At 40.3% G+C, this 15,188-nt stretch overlaps 1 protein-coding gene across 9 annotated transcripts in view; it reads left to right on the top strand.

Annotated features, from left to right (window-relative positions):
• ADARB1 (adenosine deaminase RNA specific B1) overlaps positions 1–15,188 on the top strand; it is a 64,988-nt gene that overhangs the window by 31,210 nt on the left and 18,590 nt on the right. For all 9 annotated transcript variants that reach the window (XR_004307863.1, XM_015867798.2, XM_015867799.2 and 6 more), the window contains 3 exons: positions 10,665–10,779; positions 14,448–14,616; positions 15,033–15,181. Coding sequence is in view for 8 of the 9 variants with exons in the window: in XM_015867798.2 (XP_015723284.1) it covers positions 10,665–10,779; positions 14,448–14,616; positions 15,033–15,181 (433 nt within the window). In the remaining variant the exon portion in view is untranslated. The remainder of the gene's footprint in view (positions 1–10,664; positions 10,780–14,447; positions 14,617–15,032; positions 15,182–15,188) is intronic.

The following is a 15,188-nucleotide window of genomic DNA, read 5'->3' as shown; positions in this document are numbered from 1 at the left end:
TATCAGACAGAGACCAGAAAATGTAAAGAAGTTAGAATGGTATAATTCTTACGTTCTTAATGAAGAAAAATTCTCACTTGTTTGCTTTTGCTTCACTCTGTATAAGTGTAGTAATAAATGTTTTACCTCCCTCTTCCTACTACATCCATATGGTCTTTTTAAGGATGTTATATGCCTGCATAAATTCATATACTTTCCTGTGAATTCCTTGCAACTTTCTGTTTGTCTTAAAGTTAGCTTTGAGGCCTTGACCTTTGCTATCTTTAAAATATTATTTTAAATTTCATTTAAAATATTGTATTAGATTGATTCACTATTATTCACTAATATCAAGTTAAAGAATATAAATAGGTGTGACTGTTTAAAGTGAGTTGTTTCCTTAAGTTGCATGGACAATATGCATTGTTAAGCAATTCCTAAATACTCTCTCTCTCTCTTTTTTTGTTTTTTAATTAATAATCTTGCGCAGTATTGCATTATTATGAATGTTTCCTCCTTTTTGAAATCTGAGATTATGCTGTTCCAGGTAGTAGTGATTTCTTTAGCTATTTCAGACTGCTTTTAAAACAGAGCTTTTATAGGTGGATCAGACACCAAAAATTTCACTGCCACGAATCATTAAAATGGTTAAAATTTGAACTGCAATAAGGAGAACGGAATAAGAGGTGATGCGTACCAGAATTGTTCAGGGCAGCTTCTGTTAAGTCCAAAATGAGGATAAGTCATTATATTCTCTCTCAGCTGACTCTTTCATCATCCTAAGGGCTTTAAGATGTTTTTCTGTCTGGCAGATCAATGCATAACAACTTAATAAGGGACTTCAGTGGACCTTGGGACACTGCTAGGTACTTCAGATTTTCTTGTTCTGTGAGGTTTTGTCCTGCATTCTCAGTCCTGTGAACCACTGTTTGTTGCCTCAGAGTGCTGTGCCACAGATGAGCTGTTGCTGTAGGTAGGTTGTGCAAGATATGCGGGAATCATTTGCCCTGATAGGGATGGTCAGGGCACTAGAGGCCAGCACTGTGGGTTTAACTAATAAAGAAAACAACACATGCAAACAATTTACAACACCCAGCTATCATAAACTGACCTTGATACCCATACTGTGTTTGCCAAATCATAGCTTAGGGCCAGCTTACATTTTACCTCTCTTACGGCACCCCCAAAAAGGCTGCTCCAGTATGAAACAGAGATCTGTAGCGTCTATAAGAGTAATTCGGATTAAGCAGGTTGCTGCTGCTCTGTCATGACCCTATTCAAAGCCAGTTATTGATTTTGAGTCTTTTGCTCAGTTTATGATTAGGATGTTGTTGACTTCCTGCAGTGTCACTGTGTTTTATTATCTTACTTTTATTTATAATTAACTGTGAAGTTATTGGAATTGCATCATGGTCTGTTACAAGTGGTCTGGTACATTTTAGAGAATAATCAAGGATTTAAGCATTTGTGATTTTTCAGGGGCTGGTGTTAGGTTGTAGAATCATAGAATAATAGAATGGGTTGAAAAGGACCTCAAAGATCACCTGGTTTCAACCCCCCTGCTATGTGCAGGGTTTCCAACCACCACACCAGGATGCCAGGAGCCACATCCAACCTGGCCTTGAATGCCTCCAGGGTTACCTCCTTGGGCAACCTGTTCCAGTGCCTTACCACCCTCTGGGTGAAAAACTTTCTCCTAATATCTAACCTAAACCTCTCCTGTCTCAGTCTAAAACCATTCCCCCTTGTCCTATCACTATCCACCTTCATAAACAGTCATTCCCCCTCCTGTTTATATGCTCTCTTTCAGATATTGGAAGACCACTTTGAGGTCCTACTTCATTTATGGGTTTTTTTGTTTGCTTTTTAACAGTGATTGCTCTTCATATTTTTTAAACTGTGTTTGGTGAGTATGCGTACAGACATTAAATTCGGATATTGTCTTGAAGTGGATGGAGTCGTAAACATTGGAGCATACAGTAGCAATGTAAATGAGGGTGGGAGTTGTAATAACTCTTAGACCAAATAAAATGCTGATAATGGTGATTGTATGGGAAAATTTGCATGTCCGTAGTTACACACCTTCTGGTAGCTGCAAGCTTGCTTGAGGAAATCATAGGTAATCATCATACACATGTAAGCTATCAAAGGATAGAGGAGGTCAGTTTATATTAGACAGCAGCCCATAAAGTACATATGAGTATCCCTTTTTGGTCAGTACAGTGGATTAACCAACATCCTGTGATTTATAACATTTACAGCCATTCTGTGTAAAGCAATCTTGTTTGCAGTTTGACCTTTTGTGAGTTGTGGAACAGTTGTCTGCAATAAGGAAAATGTCTTTGTTAAAAAAATGACTTAAACCCAGCAAGTATCTTGGTGTGTACCGTGGAGCAGATGAAGGTAACCAGCTGAAAATCAGGCCTTGAGCTTTTATTACCTTTTCAGCTAGTGTGTTAAAGTGGGAGAAACTGTCAGTCCTGCATGGTAGGGTTTCACGTCTCCAAAACAAAGAAAAAATGTTTATAGCCAGCTACATTTTGTAAACTGATAGCCATCCTCGCTTTACCTCTCACTCCACTCTAGCAAGATATCCTGTATTGTGCCATAAGTCACAGCAAGTACTAAAGGGCCTTAAAATGTGTGCTTTGGGTTTTATTCTTTTCTGTGAATGACAGCTGTATCTTTCAACATACTCAGGTTAGTATCATTAGAACATTTAAGTGTCTGGTTTGGCATTAGATCAGACATGTTGGACCTGTGGCCCAGCACAGCTTGCAGTGTGGTCTGCCTCATGCTATAAAGGTGGCAGCTTTTCCCTGCCAAGTGGCACAACCTGGCCCCAGGTGTGCATTCAACAACAACCAGACTCTGGTGTGCAATTAACATTGTCTTAGCTGAAACCAGAACACAGGAAGAGCACAGTGCATTGCCAACTGAAGTTATGGCAAATGATTGTATGCATTGGCTAAACACAGTCAGTGTCTCCATGATCAGAGAAAAATATGAGGATTGCAAAAAAAGTTGTCAATTTGTATTTGCAACTCTGTTTTCTGTCAGTATAAATATATTACGTGAAAATTTTGAGATGGAATCTATATAGATGCAATCATATATTCAACTAAAAATATTGGTACGTCTCTTTAATAGACTTCCATAAGACCTCTCTTAATAGGGAAAATATCTCTCACTTCACAGTAACGCCTTATTCATGTCATTGCTTTTGGGCAGTACATACATTCGTGAACAGCTGACAAGGATGAAGCACAGAATATTTCATCAGAAATCTCTCATGAACCCCTTTATACCTCACTAAGAATTGCAGCCACTGCCACTGAACCAGACTTGTATTAGTTTCATAAAGACAAGGTCAAACATCCCACTTTTTTTTTCTTTTCATTTTGTTGCTTTCCTTTTTAAAACATTTCAATAAAAATACTAAGAATTAAAATGTTTGTTACTTATGTATTAAATATGTTGTGTGAGGGTTGCTTTGAAAGTAATGCCTGATTTGTTATGTTTGCTTATGATCATAGAAGCTTAAGAGTTGGAAGGGCCTCTAACTCCCTTGCAGTGCACAGGGACACCAGAGCTAGGTCAGGTTTCCCAGGGTCTTATCCAGCCTTGCATTGGAAATCTCCAGGGATGGGGTGTCATCCAAATCACTAGGCTACCTGTTCCAGTGCTTCACCTCCCTCACTGTAATCCTTATATCTACTCTCCCTGTGCCTGAAGCCATTTACCCTTCTTCTGTCACCACAGACCCTGCTGAAGAGTCTGTCCCCTTCTTTCCTGCAGCTCCCCTTTAGATACTGGCAGGCTACTTACCCTGTCACTTTGCAACCTTCTCTTCTTTGGGCTGAACATTTGCTCTCTGCCTGTCCTCACAGGAGAACTGTTCTATTCAGTGGATCATTTCTGTGGCCCTTCTCTGGACATACTCCAGCAGGTATGTGTCTGCCCTGTACTGAGGAATCCCCATCTGAGGTCTCACCAGCACAGAGCAGGGGGGCAGGATCACCTCTCTCACCCTGCTCTCTTCACTGCTTTTGATGCAGTGTAGGATACAGTTCGTTTTCTGGGCTGGGAGGGCACACTGCTGACTCATGTACAGCTTCCCATACACCAGCGCTCCCAGATTTCTTTCAGAAGAGCTGCTCACAATCCTTTCATTCTCCAGTTTGTATTGGTAATGAAGGTTGCCTTGACCCCAGGTGCGAGACCTTGCCCTTGGATTTGTTGAACCTCATGAGGTTCATCCAGGCCCACTGCTCAGGCCTGTCTAGGTCTGTCTGGATGGCATCCCATCCCTCTGGTGTTTTGACCACACCTCATAGCTTGGTGTTATCTGCAGACTTGCACTCAAACCCACTGTCAAAGTCATTGATGAAGATACTGATGAGTATTGGTCCCAGCACCGACCTCTGGGGGACACCACTTGTCACCATCTCCACCATCACCACTCTCGGTACAATCTTGCAACTAGTTCTTCATCCATTGAACAGTATAGCCATCAGATCTATATCTTTCCAGTTTGGAAAAAAGGTACTGCATCAAAGGCCTTACTGAAGTCAAGATAGATGATGTCGTTGGCTCTTCCCTTGTCCATTGATGCAGTGACACCATCATAGAAGGCTAGTAGGTTGGGCAAGCACGATTTGCTCTTGGTGGAGCCATGCTGTTTCTTCCATGTCACCTTGCTAACTTCCATACGCCTTAGCACAGCTTCCAGGAGGATCAGTTCTATAATCTTCCCTGGCACAGAGATGAGACTGACATGTTGGTAGTTTCCAAGGCTCATCCTTTTCACTCCTTTAGAAAAGGAGTGTGATGTTGCCCTTTTTCCAGTCACCACATATTTCACCTGATTGCCATGACTTTTCAAATATCATTGAGAGTGGCTTTGCAGCTACATCAGCCAATTCCCTCAGGACTCTGGGATGCATCTCATTGGGACCCATAGACTTGTGGATGTTCAGGTTCCTCAGGTGGTCACAAACCTGATCTTCACTTACAGTGGGAGGGATGTTGCTTCCCCAGTCCCCTCCTACCAAACCAAATGTTTGAGGGCTGTGTAGTTATCAGAGAAGACTGAGGCAAAAGAAGTTAAGTACCTCAGCCTTGATGTTGTTACCCGTTGTCAAAGGCAGATGGTGGTGGTATGGCAGTGGAGGTTCAACCTGTGAGAAGCACTCGCAAGCCAATAGCTCAGGCCCAGGCAAGGATCTCAGTAAATAGTATTTTATTTTGCAATGGTGGGTGTTCTGCAAGCAGAAATGCCTGCTATAAGGAAATGAAGCTCCTATATCTCCTAGTTCTTGATACTGAGTCCTTCCCCGACTTCCAGAGTCACATTCTCTCCTGTTAGCCCATCATGTGCACATCCCCTGTGCAGGTAGTTGACAAAAGCCCATCTTTCTTTGTCTCATGAAGTAAGCAAAATCTACAACTTAGTTGCTTCTCCAATTTCTCCTGCCATATGTCTGCCAGATAAGTTTGTCTCTTCTTGCAGAGTTCTGGGTGCAGATGTATGTCTTAAAGCCTTTGTTTGCCCCCACCCCCTTTCCAGCAATCATCTTCTCAAAGGAGGAGGGTTAACATGCCAGCCAGATTCTCCTGATAGCTCTGAATATGACATTCTTTCACGGACTAGTACTATTCCTTTTATCTCTCAAGAATACATGTTCTCCACAGACAAACACCTGGTATCATGGGTTCTGAGGTATGTCCCTTTTGTATCACATTCTACTGCTTATGTGAAAATAATATGCTGTCTCCCACAATTCCCTCTTACTTTTATTACACACCTATTGCTTTGTGTGATTTCTGTTAAGGCATGGTCCTGTAGGTGACTTCCAACATTTACACTTCTCTTTTTGCTCAGAGGTTGTCCTGATCACCATTTTCCACTTCATCCCATAACATAAATATCTTTACAGTGGTGGCCCTACTGACATCTGCTTAGATAGTGGTTTCGATTAGCCACTGGACCAGTCCTCTAACATGGGGGATAGTACTCTAGTATAATTTATGAACCTGTGCTGATGGCAGTAAACACAATTGATCCAACCTACATTCTTATTAATAGTTATCTACCAAAATAGAGAAGACTCAAACCCCTCTGCAAGTTGGTTCCTCACTTTATGTTAAGCAGGGACTCCCCTGGGTATCCCAATAGAACCTATATATATTTTGTCATCAAATGATTCCCCTAGACTTCTTTCTCTCCTTCATTGTGTTCAGGGATGCTCCTTTCCGAATACCAGTGTGAATGTTAGAGCCAATTGAATAAGTGCACAGTACATTTCCAGTTAGAAGGCAAGGTAGAATGCAGGATTTTCTCTCCACAATTTGCGCTGAACAACTTCCTGGACATTATGAGTCCACCCTAGTGGAAGGGGTACTACCTGAGCTACAGGTCATCCTGATGAATGATGAAGCATAGCAATCGCTATGGTTGGTATTCTGGATGGTATATTTTCCCCATTGTATCGAGATGTTCACTTCCCCATGCCCTGTTTCTACCTCAAACATCTTTCAGAGTCCTTATTTTCTTAACAGTTTTACTGGAGTTACTGGATGGCACCTTTCTCCTTTTACAGGATCTCTCTTCCTGAGTAAAGTTAGTAACAATGGGCCATGGTTTCCATACAGCTATTTGGCTGCTGGCCCTTCTCCTGTTGCATCTGCTCCAAAAACATAAGTACAGTTAACAAATTTATCAGACTTTCTAGTTGCTATCATTAAGAAGTTGCACTGCAGGGGCTGGCACTTTGGCTGACCAATCCCTTTAAATAAGGTAATTTGATCTTTTAAAGCTCTGATGGAGTTGACTGAACCTGGTGAGTAGGTCCATCCATTATAGGTGGTGGTCCATCACACATAATTCCATTCAGGACATGGTGGTCCCCTAACTACCTGTTCCTTATTCTTGGGGCAGAGGTATTTATTCTCACTAGTTAGTTGTTGTTAGCCTTCAGGTCTTCACAGGCTAACCTGACAAGCATCAAACAGAATAATGTGGGGTATCTTGGTCTTAGTTCCATTTATCTGTAGTTTTACAGGGTATCTTGCTTCCTTTCTCCATTTATCATCCTTCTCCCAACCTACACCCCAACTCCTTTGAGACCAGTCATTATTGCCACCAGTACCGTAACTCTGGGCTTTTTTTAATATATCAGTATCTGGGGCTAGAAGACAGATGAGGGCATTCTTCTTAAGATGGTTTTTCATCCATGATCTGAACTTGCCAGTTCCCACAGTCTGGAGGTGAGTTGATGGCACCTTTAGCTTGCGTATAATGAATATTTGCGTATTTCACATTCAGTGTCTCTTCAGTTCCCTTCAAAAAGAAGGAGGCAGGATTCAGGCTAGTCAGTGACTATAGATAAATCATTTCTTTCTATTAATATGGCTTCATATTTCAGTATCCTAGAGCCTGAAGGCCTTTCTGCCTTCCAAGTAAAGAATATGCTTTTTCTTTACTTGGTGAGGGGTAACAACAGTCAGTTGTCCTCCAGAGATCAGTTTCCTGCTTTCTTCCACCAGAAAGGCAGTTGTTGCCACTGCCTGAAAACATGCTGACATTCCGCAGGTTACAGGATCTAGTAACTTAGACAGGTATGCTACAAGTTTTCTTTTGTCTTCCCATTTTTGGGTTAAGACTCCTAAAGCAGCACCCTCACTTATGGGTGTAAAAAGATGAAATGGTTTATCCAGGGCAGGAAGAACCAAACTGGTTTGCAACCAAGTCTTGTTTCAGTTTTTCCACCATTTCTTTTTGTTCTTCTGTCTAATTTAACATATTGTGTCCTTCTTCCAATAGTTTGAGATGTGATTTCTTTGTTTTCTAAGCATATGTTTCTGTCCACAGTCTACAATACCCAGTTAAACTTAAGAGTTTTCTTAATTTCTTCATTGTTCTGGGAAGAGGGAGTCACACGATTCCCTGAATCCTGTCAGAGTTTATCCTCCATTTACCTTTGGAGAGTATATGTCCTAAGTATCTAACTTCTTTTACCACATACTGTGATTTATTTCTGGTTACTCTTAGTCCATGCTTTCCTAAGAAATTCAGGTGTTCATTTGTAGTCTCTTTTACTTTCGATTTTTCTGTTCCACATAGTAACAAGTGATCTACATATTCTAACAATATCACTGTTTCTTGAGCCTGAAATGATTCTAAAATTTTCTCCAATACTTTTTCAGACAAGTTAGGTGATTCAGTAAACCCTTGGGGTAAAACAGTCCCATCTGTATTGTTGCTAACGACCTGTTGAGGAAACTAATGTATCCTATATGCGAGCTTCCTACCCAGTTACTGTCTTAGTTTCTTTCCAGAAAAACCTTTCCGTTTTGATTCTACCTCTTGTCAAGAAGTTTCTCAAGCAAACCCTGGTTCCCACATGTTGTGGGGGGTTATGTGCCTCTGTAAATCTGCCTTCATTTAGCCAGATAAATTGAGAGTTGGTGCAGCAAATGATCCATGTTCAGGGAGATGCACTTGTGTATGTTCACCTTTTGCAACGGGTTGGTTTTCGTTCAGAATTTCAATTTCGCAGTTTCTGATATGGATTGCTCAACAGAGTTTTAGTGTAATTCAGTGTTGGAGAAGACTCCTCAGATCTTCACACTCATGTTTTTCACTAAAGAGGTGACCCATATTGTTAATTACCTGGATGGCTAACTTTTCTGGCAGGCTGATGTTCTGAATCCATAAGCTCTCCCAAATGCATCTGTATTTGGAAAAATTAGTTTCACTTCTTCTGTAATCTATTTTGTCATAATGATTTTCAACACATTTTTATGTTGCATGATGCCTTGTCAGCTGCCAGCTAGGTTCTACTTTCCAGTATGTCATGGAAGGCTGAATAGAAAAAACAAGTTATAGAATTGAGAGCATAAAGCTTACAGCTGGGAAGCAGAATCACTAATTTCACCAGGAGATTTATGGGTAAAACAACGGAATGAAGCTCTATTCATTTCCTATCCCTGCAGTGATTTGCAGTAGTGACTGTAATAAAGTAATTAAGCAAAATCAGACTGTCAGTATTCAAGTCTGCTCTTTTTACTTTTCATTTGACTGTGGTGGTCTGATTTTGGAGCTGATTGTTTTCAAATTTGTCAGTACTGCTGATCTGCCTTGGGCTGCCTCTGGAGGTGTGTGGGGGGGTGATTTTCTTTCCATATGGAAAGGGCATTGTAAACAGAAGCTTCTCAGCCCCCAGCTGGAATTGATCTTGTTGTCTGTGTGTGTGTTTAGCAAAACATCAGGAGCTTGGATATCTAAGACATTCACTTGGCATTGGCGGATCTGACAGAGAGCCTGTGCCCTTTTGAGGTGGACAAGGCTGTAACCCCAGAGTGTCTCAGACACCACAGGCAGTCATCAGAATCCAGTCATACACCTGGTACTCCAATGATGGGATTTGGTTGCAGGGAGCTGCACTGAAAGGCTTTTAAACGCAGATTTTCCTGTGCATAGTGGAAGTCTGAGTTTTTGATATGATCAGTTCTGTTCATGCCTGATTGTTGTGGTGGTGACTGAAAGAGCCATTGGTCTTAAAGGGCCTCTTTTATAAACATTGAATATCCCTAAAAGAAACTGTAAGAGGGTTTTCCTGCATTGCAACTTTTTCTGTGTTACATGTAACTTTGGAACTATCTGGCTGTGCTGCTGGGTGCACCACTGAGGTGATGGACTTTGCACAGTACATGTAGAAGCCAGCTAGTACCAAGAGTTGTTTACACAGTGGCTTTTACTCCAAAGTAATATTTTTGCATAGATTGCTGTAGTTTTCAATTTCTTTTGAGGCAAAAATTCAAGAATTTGATTTTGATTAATCTCCAGCTCTTATGGTTTCAACTACCTTAAAAGCAGCAATTGAGATTAACAGAACACAGTTCATTGCCGGAGTTCAGCAAGAGCTTGAAGTTATCATCAATATCAGAGGTTAGTCCCCCCTGCAGTCTGATTGATGTTGCTTTTCAGCCCTGCTGGCAGGTTACAAGGCTGTGACTATCGTTCAAGTTTTCCCTAAGGTGAAAGAGATAAGTCTTCCTAATTTTGGAGTAGGTATGCTATACATGTGCTACTCTTAAATTTGCAATATCTTGTTTTTTGAAAAAAAGAAGAAAATTTAACCACTGTTGAAAACAAATTAATTCTTAATATGTAGTAACCAATTAGTTCATATGACTGTTATAAAAGATTTTCAGTTACCATGTTGGTTTGAAGAGGCTGGTTTTTGCACTTCATTCTTCCTGTCAGGTCCAGTGTTGGTGTTGAAATGATGTATTTTGAGTTTTGAGAGTGAAAATATTGACTCATTTGTTTATTTATGTGTTCTCCTAAGCCTCAGTTGTTTATACTGTCTTGAACATCAGGTACTTTGATGCTTGTCCTAGGTCTGTGTGACCCTGTTTTAAAAGGCATAAAGCACACAGAACTCTACTCCATATAAAGAGCTGTGAGTGGTTTGTGTGCCTGAAAATTAGACCTGGCTGCCTCCTTGACATACTGAAGATACGTCAAAATCTTGGCCTAGTTTCAAAATGAATGTTGCAAGCAGTTTTAATATGTTGTGTTGAATCATTCAAAAATGCAAATCTTTATAACATAGCTCTGTTGTATTTTTTTAAAATTTGTTTAATTTTCTAACGTGCATTTCTGTGTGATCCAACAGGTTTTAGCTGATGCTGTTGCACGCTTGGTTGTAGATAAATTCAGTGATTTGACAGAAAATTTCACATCTCCACATGCACGTAGAAAAGTCCTTGCTGGAATTGTCATGACAACAGGTAAAGAAAAAAATGCTGTTTTAACTGTCTAAATTCCAAAGCTTTGTTTATATTCTAAGTCAACCAGTTCTGAAGAATATGCTACTGTTTAATCTGGAATGTGCAGTAAGTATAAGCAATTAAACGTTGGCAACGGATGATTAGTCTGTTTCTGGAGTTGCTATCTTCTGTGTAGTTGAGACTTCTGAGGTAACTCACAGTCTACAAAATAGATATTTTTGAAGTATATTTTAAAATGAAGTATGGAACTTTTTGAAAGTAAGTCTAAAATACATTTAATCACGTTGATCAAAAAGATGGCATTCTTGTTTTTGGCATATTATGTAAGATACTATGCTTGCTTTCCAAGTCTTTAAAGTTCTGCACTTTGTTTAGTTAGTTGTGCTGTATTTCATTCTTAGTGCTTTGTGTCTCGGTTGTTTTAGTAAAAAAGAAAGCAACTTGTGTTTCAGCAGCTGTATCTAGTGTGCATGTGCAAACAACAATATTGTCACAGGTCTCTGATTGCTGTCCTGAGACATGTGGTCTGCCAGAACACTAAGAACAGTGAATCTTCATCCTAAACTGATTGACATTCATTCTGTTGCTGAATTTTCTTTAGGTTAAGGTTTATCTTTTTCTTCAGTCCCTTTGACTGGACATTCATTTTGTGCCTGTCCCCCATTAGCAGTTCATTTTGTGCGTGTCATGAGGAGCCTCCACTTAGGTAGTTGTACAAATCAGACCAAGATCACTGATAAATGTGCAGCCACATTTCATTTGGATGGCCTTTATGCAGCCATGCGTGGTGAGCTTTCTTCTCGTTCTTTTGGGTTACATGTTAGCTTCTATTTTGTAGGGTAGTGCCAGCCCTTTCCTATTCTGGGGATATTTGTAGTGACCTTCCAATTTCATTTCTGAGGTGTGAGGGGGCTAGCTAAAGTAGAAAGTAATGCACACTCTAGAACAGGGAGTGTGACTTGGGGACCTTTGGCCCAAGCCATGTTGTCGGATATCTCTGGCTGGGTTGACCCTGTCCAGCATCCAAACACCCACCCAGCTTCTCAGTCAACACCCCCTCTCAGGGAATGGAGAGAAGATGTAAGGAAGGTGAGAAGTCTTGAGGGCTGAGATAATGATAGCTTAGTAGGGAAGCAAAAGCTGCTTCTAGAAGCATTGCAAGATAAGGAAACCACAAAATTACAAAATGGTTCTGCAACATTGACTGTTGTAGAAGTCTGACAAGTATGACTGAAGTAAATGTTATAGTTTTGTCCATTTTTGATCAACTGCACCACTCAGCTTGCAGATGAAACCAAGCTGAGTGATAGAGTTGACATGCTAGAGGGAAGGGATGCTATCTAGAGGGACCTGGACAGGGTTGAGGGTTGTCAACCTCATGTGAGGTGACATGTAACACCCTCATGCAGTTCAAAGCCAAGTGTAAGGTCCTGCATCTCGGTTGGGGCACTCCCAAGCACAAATACAGACTGTGTGGAGAGCAGCCCTGAGAAGAAGGATTTGGGCATTGTCCATTGATTAAAGCCTCAACAGGAGCAAGCCATGTGCAATTGCTGCCCAGAAGGCCAACTGTATGCTAGGTTGCATCAAGAGAAGCATGACCAAGGAGGTGATTTTGCCACTCTGCTCTGCGCTTGTGAGACCTCACCTGGAGTATTGCAAGTATTGTTCTGGAGCTCTCAACGCAAGAAGGACATGGAGCAGTTGGAGCAGGTCCAGAACAGGGCCTTGATGATGATCAGAGGGCTGGAGCCCTAACTTCAGAGGGCTGAAGCTTACTTCTCTAACATCCCTAGTTTTCATGAAGTATAATATGGCCCATAAAAGCAAGTAGTGTGTTTTTAAGACAGGTCCTTAAATGTAAGCTTGTAAAAAATTCCGCTGTCTTCTGGATGATTTAAAAGAAGCCCTGACTGTGGATGTGAATGTTTTCTATCACTGCCTTTATACTCCAGGTAAATTCCAAGTCTATGTGGAGTAAGAAACCAAAATATTTCCTGAAGCCCATTTGATGAGAAACAGCTAGAGAGGAAAAGGCTCTGGGAAACCTTATAGCATCAGCCTATAGGAAAACTGGGAAGGGTTCTTTATCGGGGAGTGTAATGATAGGACAAGAGGTAACAGTTTTAATCTATAAAAAGTGAGATTTAATTTGGATATAAGGAAGAAGTTATTCACAGTGAAGTTGGTGAGGCACTGGAACAGTCTGCATAGAAGTTATGGGTGCCCCATCCCTGGCAGTATTTGAGGCCAGACTGGATAGGGTTGGGCAACCTGGGCTGGTTGGTGGTGCCCCACTGGTAGGGTTCCCACCCCACGGCAGGGGTTGGGGGTTGGGACTGGGTGAACTTTAAGGTCCATTCCAACCCAAGTCATTCTGTGATTTTAGGGTTCTGTGATTCATAACGATGACCTATCTGTGAAGAACATAGGTCATCTGTGATGACCTATCTGTGACCTATCTGTGAAAGAACCCTGTGATTTTACTGTTCTGTGATTCATAACAATGACCTATCTGTGAAGAACATGCTGTAAAACTGTATTTCTTTTCTCTTTTTGTAAAAGATTTCATTGTACTTAGCAGGGTTTTATTGTATCTGTGTCCAAAATTATCAGAAAAGATGTTTGCCCAAAGATTTAAGACTTATTAGTTAACATGCAAGCGCTTTTTAATTAACTGAAGAACTAGCTTTACATGGAATTAGAAATGGGCTTCTCATAAATAATTTCAGTACCTGGAGGATGCCTGAACTCCCTTAAACAGCTGTTCTGTGTTGTAGCAATGAAGTGGCTCCCCACTTCTCCTCTGCCTGCAGGAGATGGGGCAGCTGGCCTCATCCATTTTTGTCAAGGCTGTACTTCGATGAATATTTATTTCATAAGCAGTGAGAGCTGGTAGGGCTGTCCACATTATGGTGTTATTTGCTTTATTTAGGTAGATATAAGGTGGATGTAAGGTTCTGATCTATCTTTCTGAATTCTTAATGGGGCTGACTGTTTTTTTAATTTAATGAAGATAGTTGTTTGTATAGAAAACACAGAAAATATTTTTAAATTCTATTTTGCTGAATTATTTAACACCAAAGAATACATCTCAAGAAGTCCTGTGCTGCTGGTAAGTTCTGCAGCAGCTTAAGCACTTTCTTCATTCTCTAATTTTACCTTTCATGTTGATGGCTTAATACCCTTTCATTCAGTGTCTTTTCTTACTTAATGCATATCAACAATAAATTTCTAGAGTTGCTGTGAATATCTGCATGTATGGCCAAAGTTACATGCTATAAATCAGCTGGTTGTTTGGGCTCAGATTAAAAAAAAAATAATAAAAAAATAAATCTTTGGAGCTTGAGCTTGAATAATAATTCCTGAAGCAGTAATTTTTCACTACAGTTTTTCAGTTTCTAACTTATCTGAACTCCAAAATGAAGAACTCTCAGGAACCATACTGGATAAGTCTGTGTAAACCAGCTGGACTAGATGATCTTGTAGGTGTTTTCCAACCTTGTGGTTCTGTGATTCTGTGATCTAACCTTTTGCTTTTAAGAAAGAATCATAAGAATTTTTTTTTTAAAGGAGTAGAGTAAAAAAGTGCCTTGTTTGAATTCTACAGGAAGTTCTCATCCTAGATAGTGATTTTTACTGTGTCTTCTAAAATGTTGTTTTTCCAGGTACAGATGTGAAAGATGCTCTGGTAATAAGTGTTTCTACAGGAACAAAATGCATCAATGGTGAATACATGAGTGATCGTGGTCTTGCATTAAATGATTGCCATGCAGAAATTATATCTCGCCGGTGCCTGCTTAAATTTCTGTATACACAACTTGAGCTTTATCTAAGGTAAGCTTATGGGAAGACAGGCTGGATCCACTCAGTTGAAAAGCAGTAAAAATATATCTTCAGTAATTTCAATGTGAAACACTTGTTCTAAAGCGCCCTGCTGAAAAAAAATGATGTGTAAAGTACCACTTGTTGCAATAGGATGCTTAATTGACAACTCATGACCTTTACCCTTAAGTTTGATATGAACAGAACACGTATTTAGTTCACTATCAATCCTCAGAAGGTAAACATGTAGTTCAAAGTCATCTCAAGTGGTCTACTGTGTGATGTTGTTTTGTTTTCTGAAAAGTCTCCAAAGCCCACTGTGAATGTAAAGGGCTCTCTAAAAAAAAAAAGTCTTCTCCATTGACTTTTAGCTTATGTTATTTATGTATTAATTTTCTTTTTGACTTAAGCTTTATTCTCTGTTTCAGCAATAAAGATGATCAGGAAAAATCCATTTTTATCAAATCAGAGCGAGGAGGTTTTAAACTGAAGGAGAATGTGCAGTTTCATCTTTATATCAGCACATCTCCTTGTGGAGATGCTAGAATTTTCTCACCACATGAAGCAGCACAAGAGGGTATGAC

Source organism: Coturnix japonica, chromosome 7 (genome assembly GCF_001577835.2).
Source record: "Coturnix japonica isolate 7356 chromosome 7, Coturnix japonica 2.1, whole genome shotgun sequence".
In the NCBI taxonomy this organism is placed as follows: Eukaryota; Metazoa; Chordata; class Aves; order Galliformes; family Phasianidae; genus Coturnix; species Coturnix japonica.
This window is presented reverse-complemented; position numbering and strand designations above follow the sequence as displayed.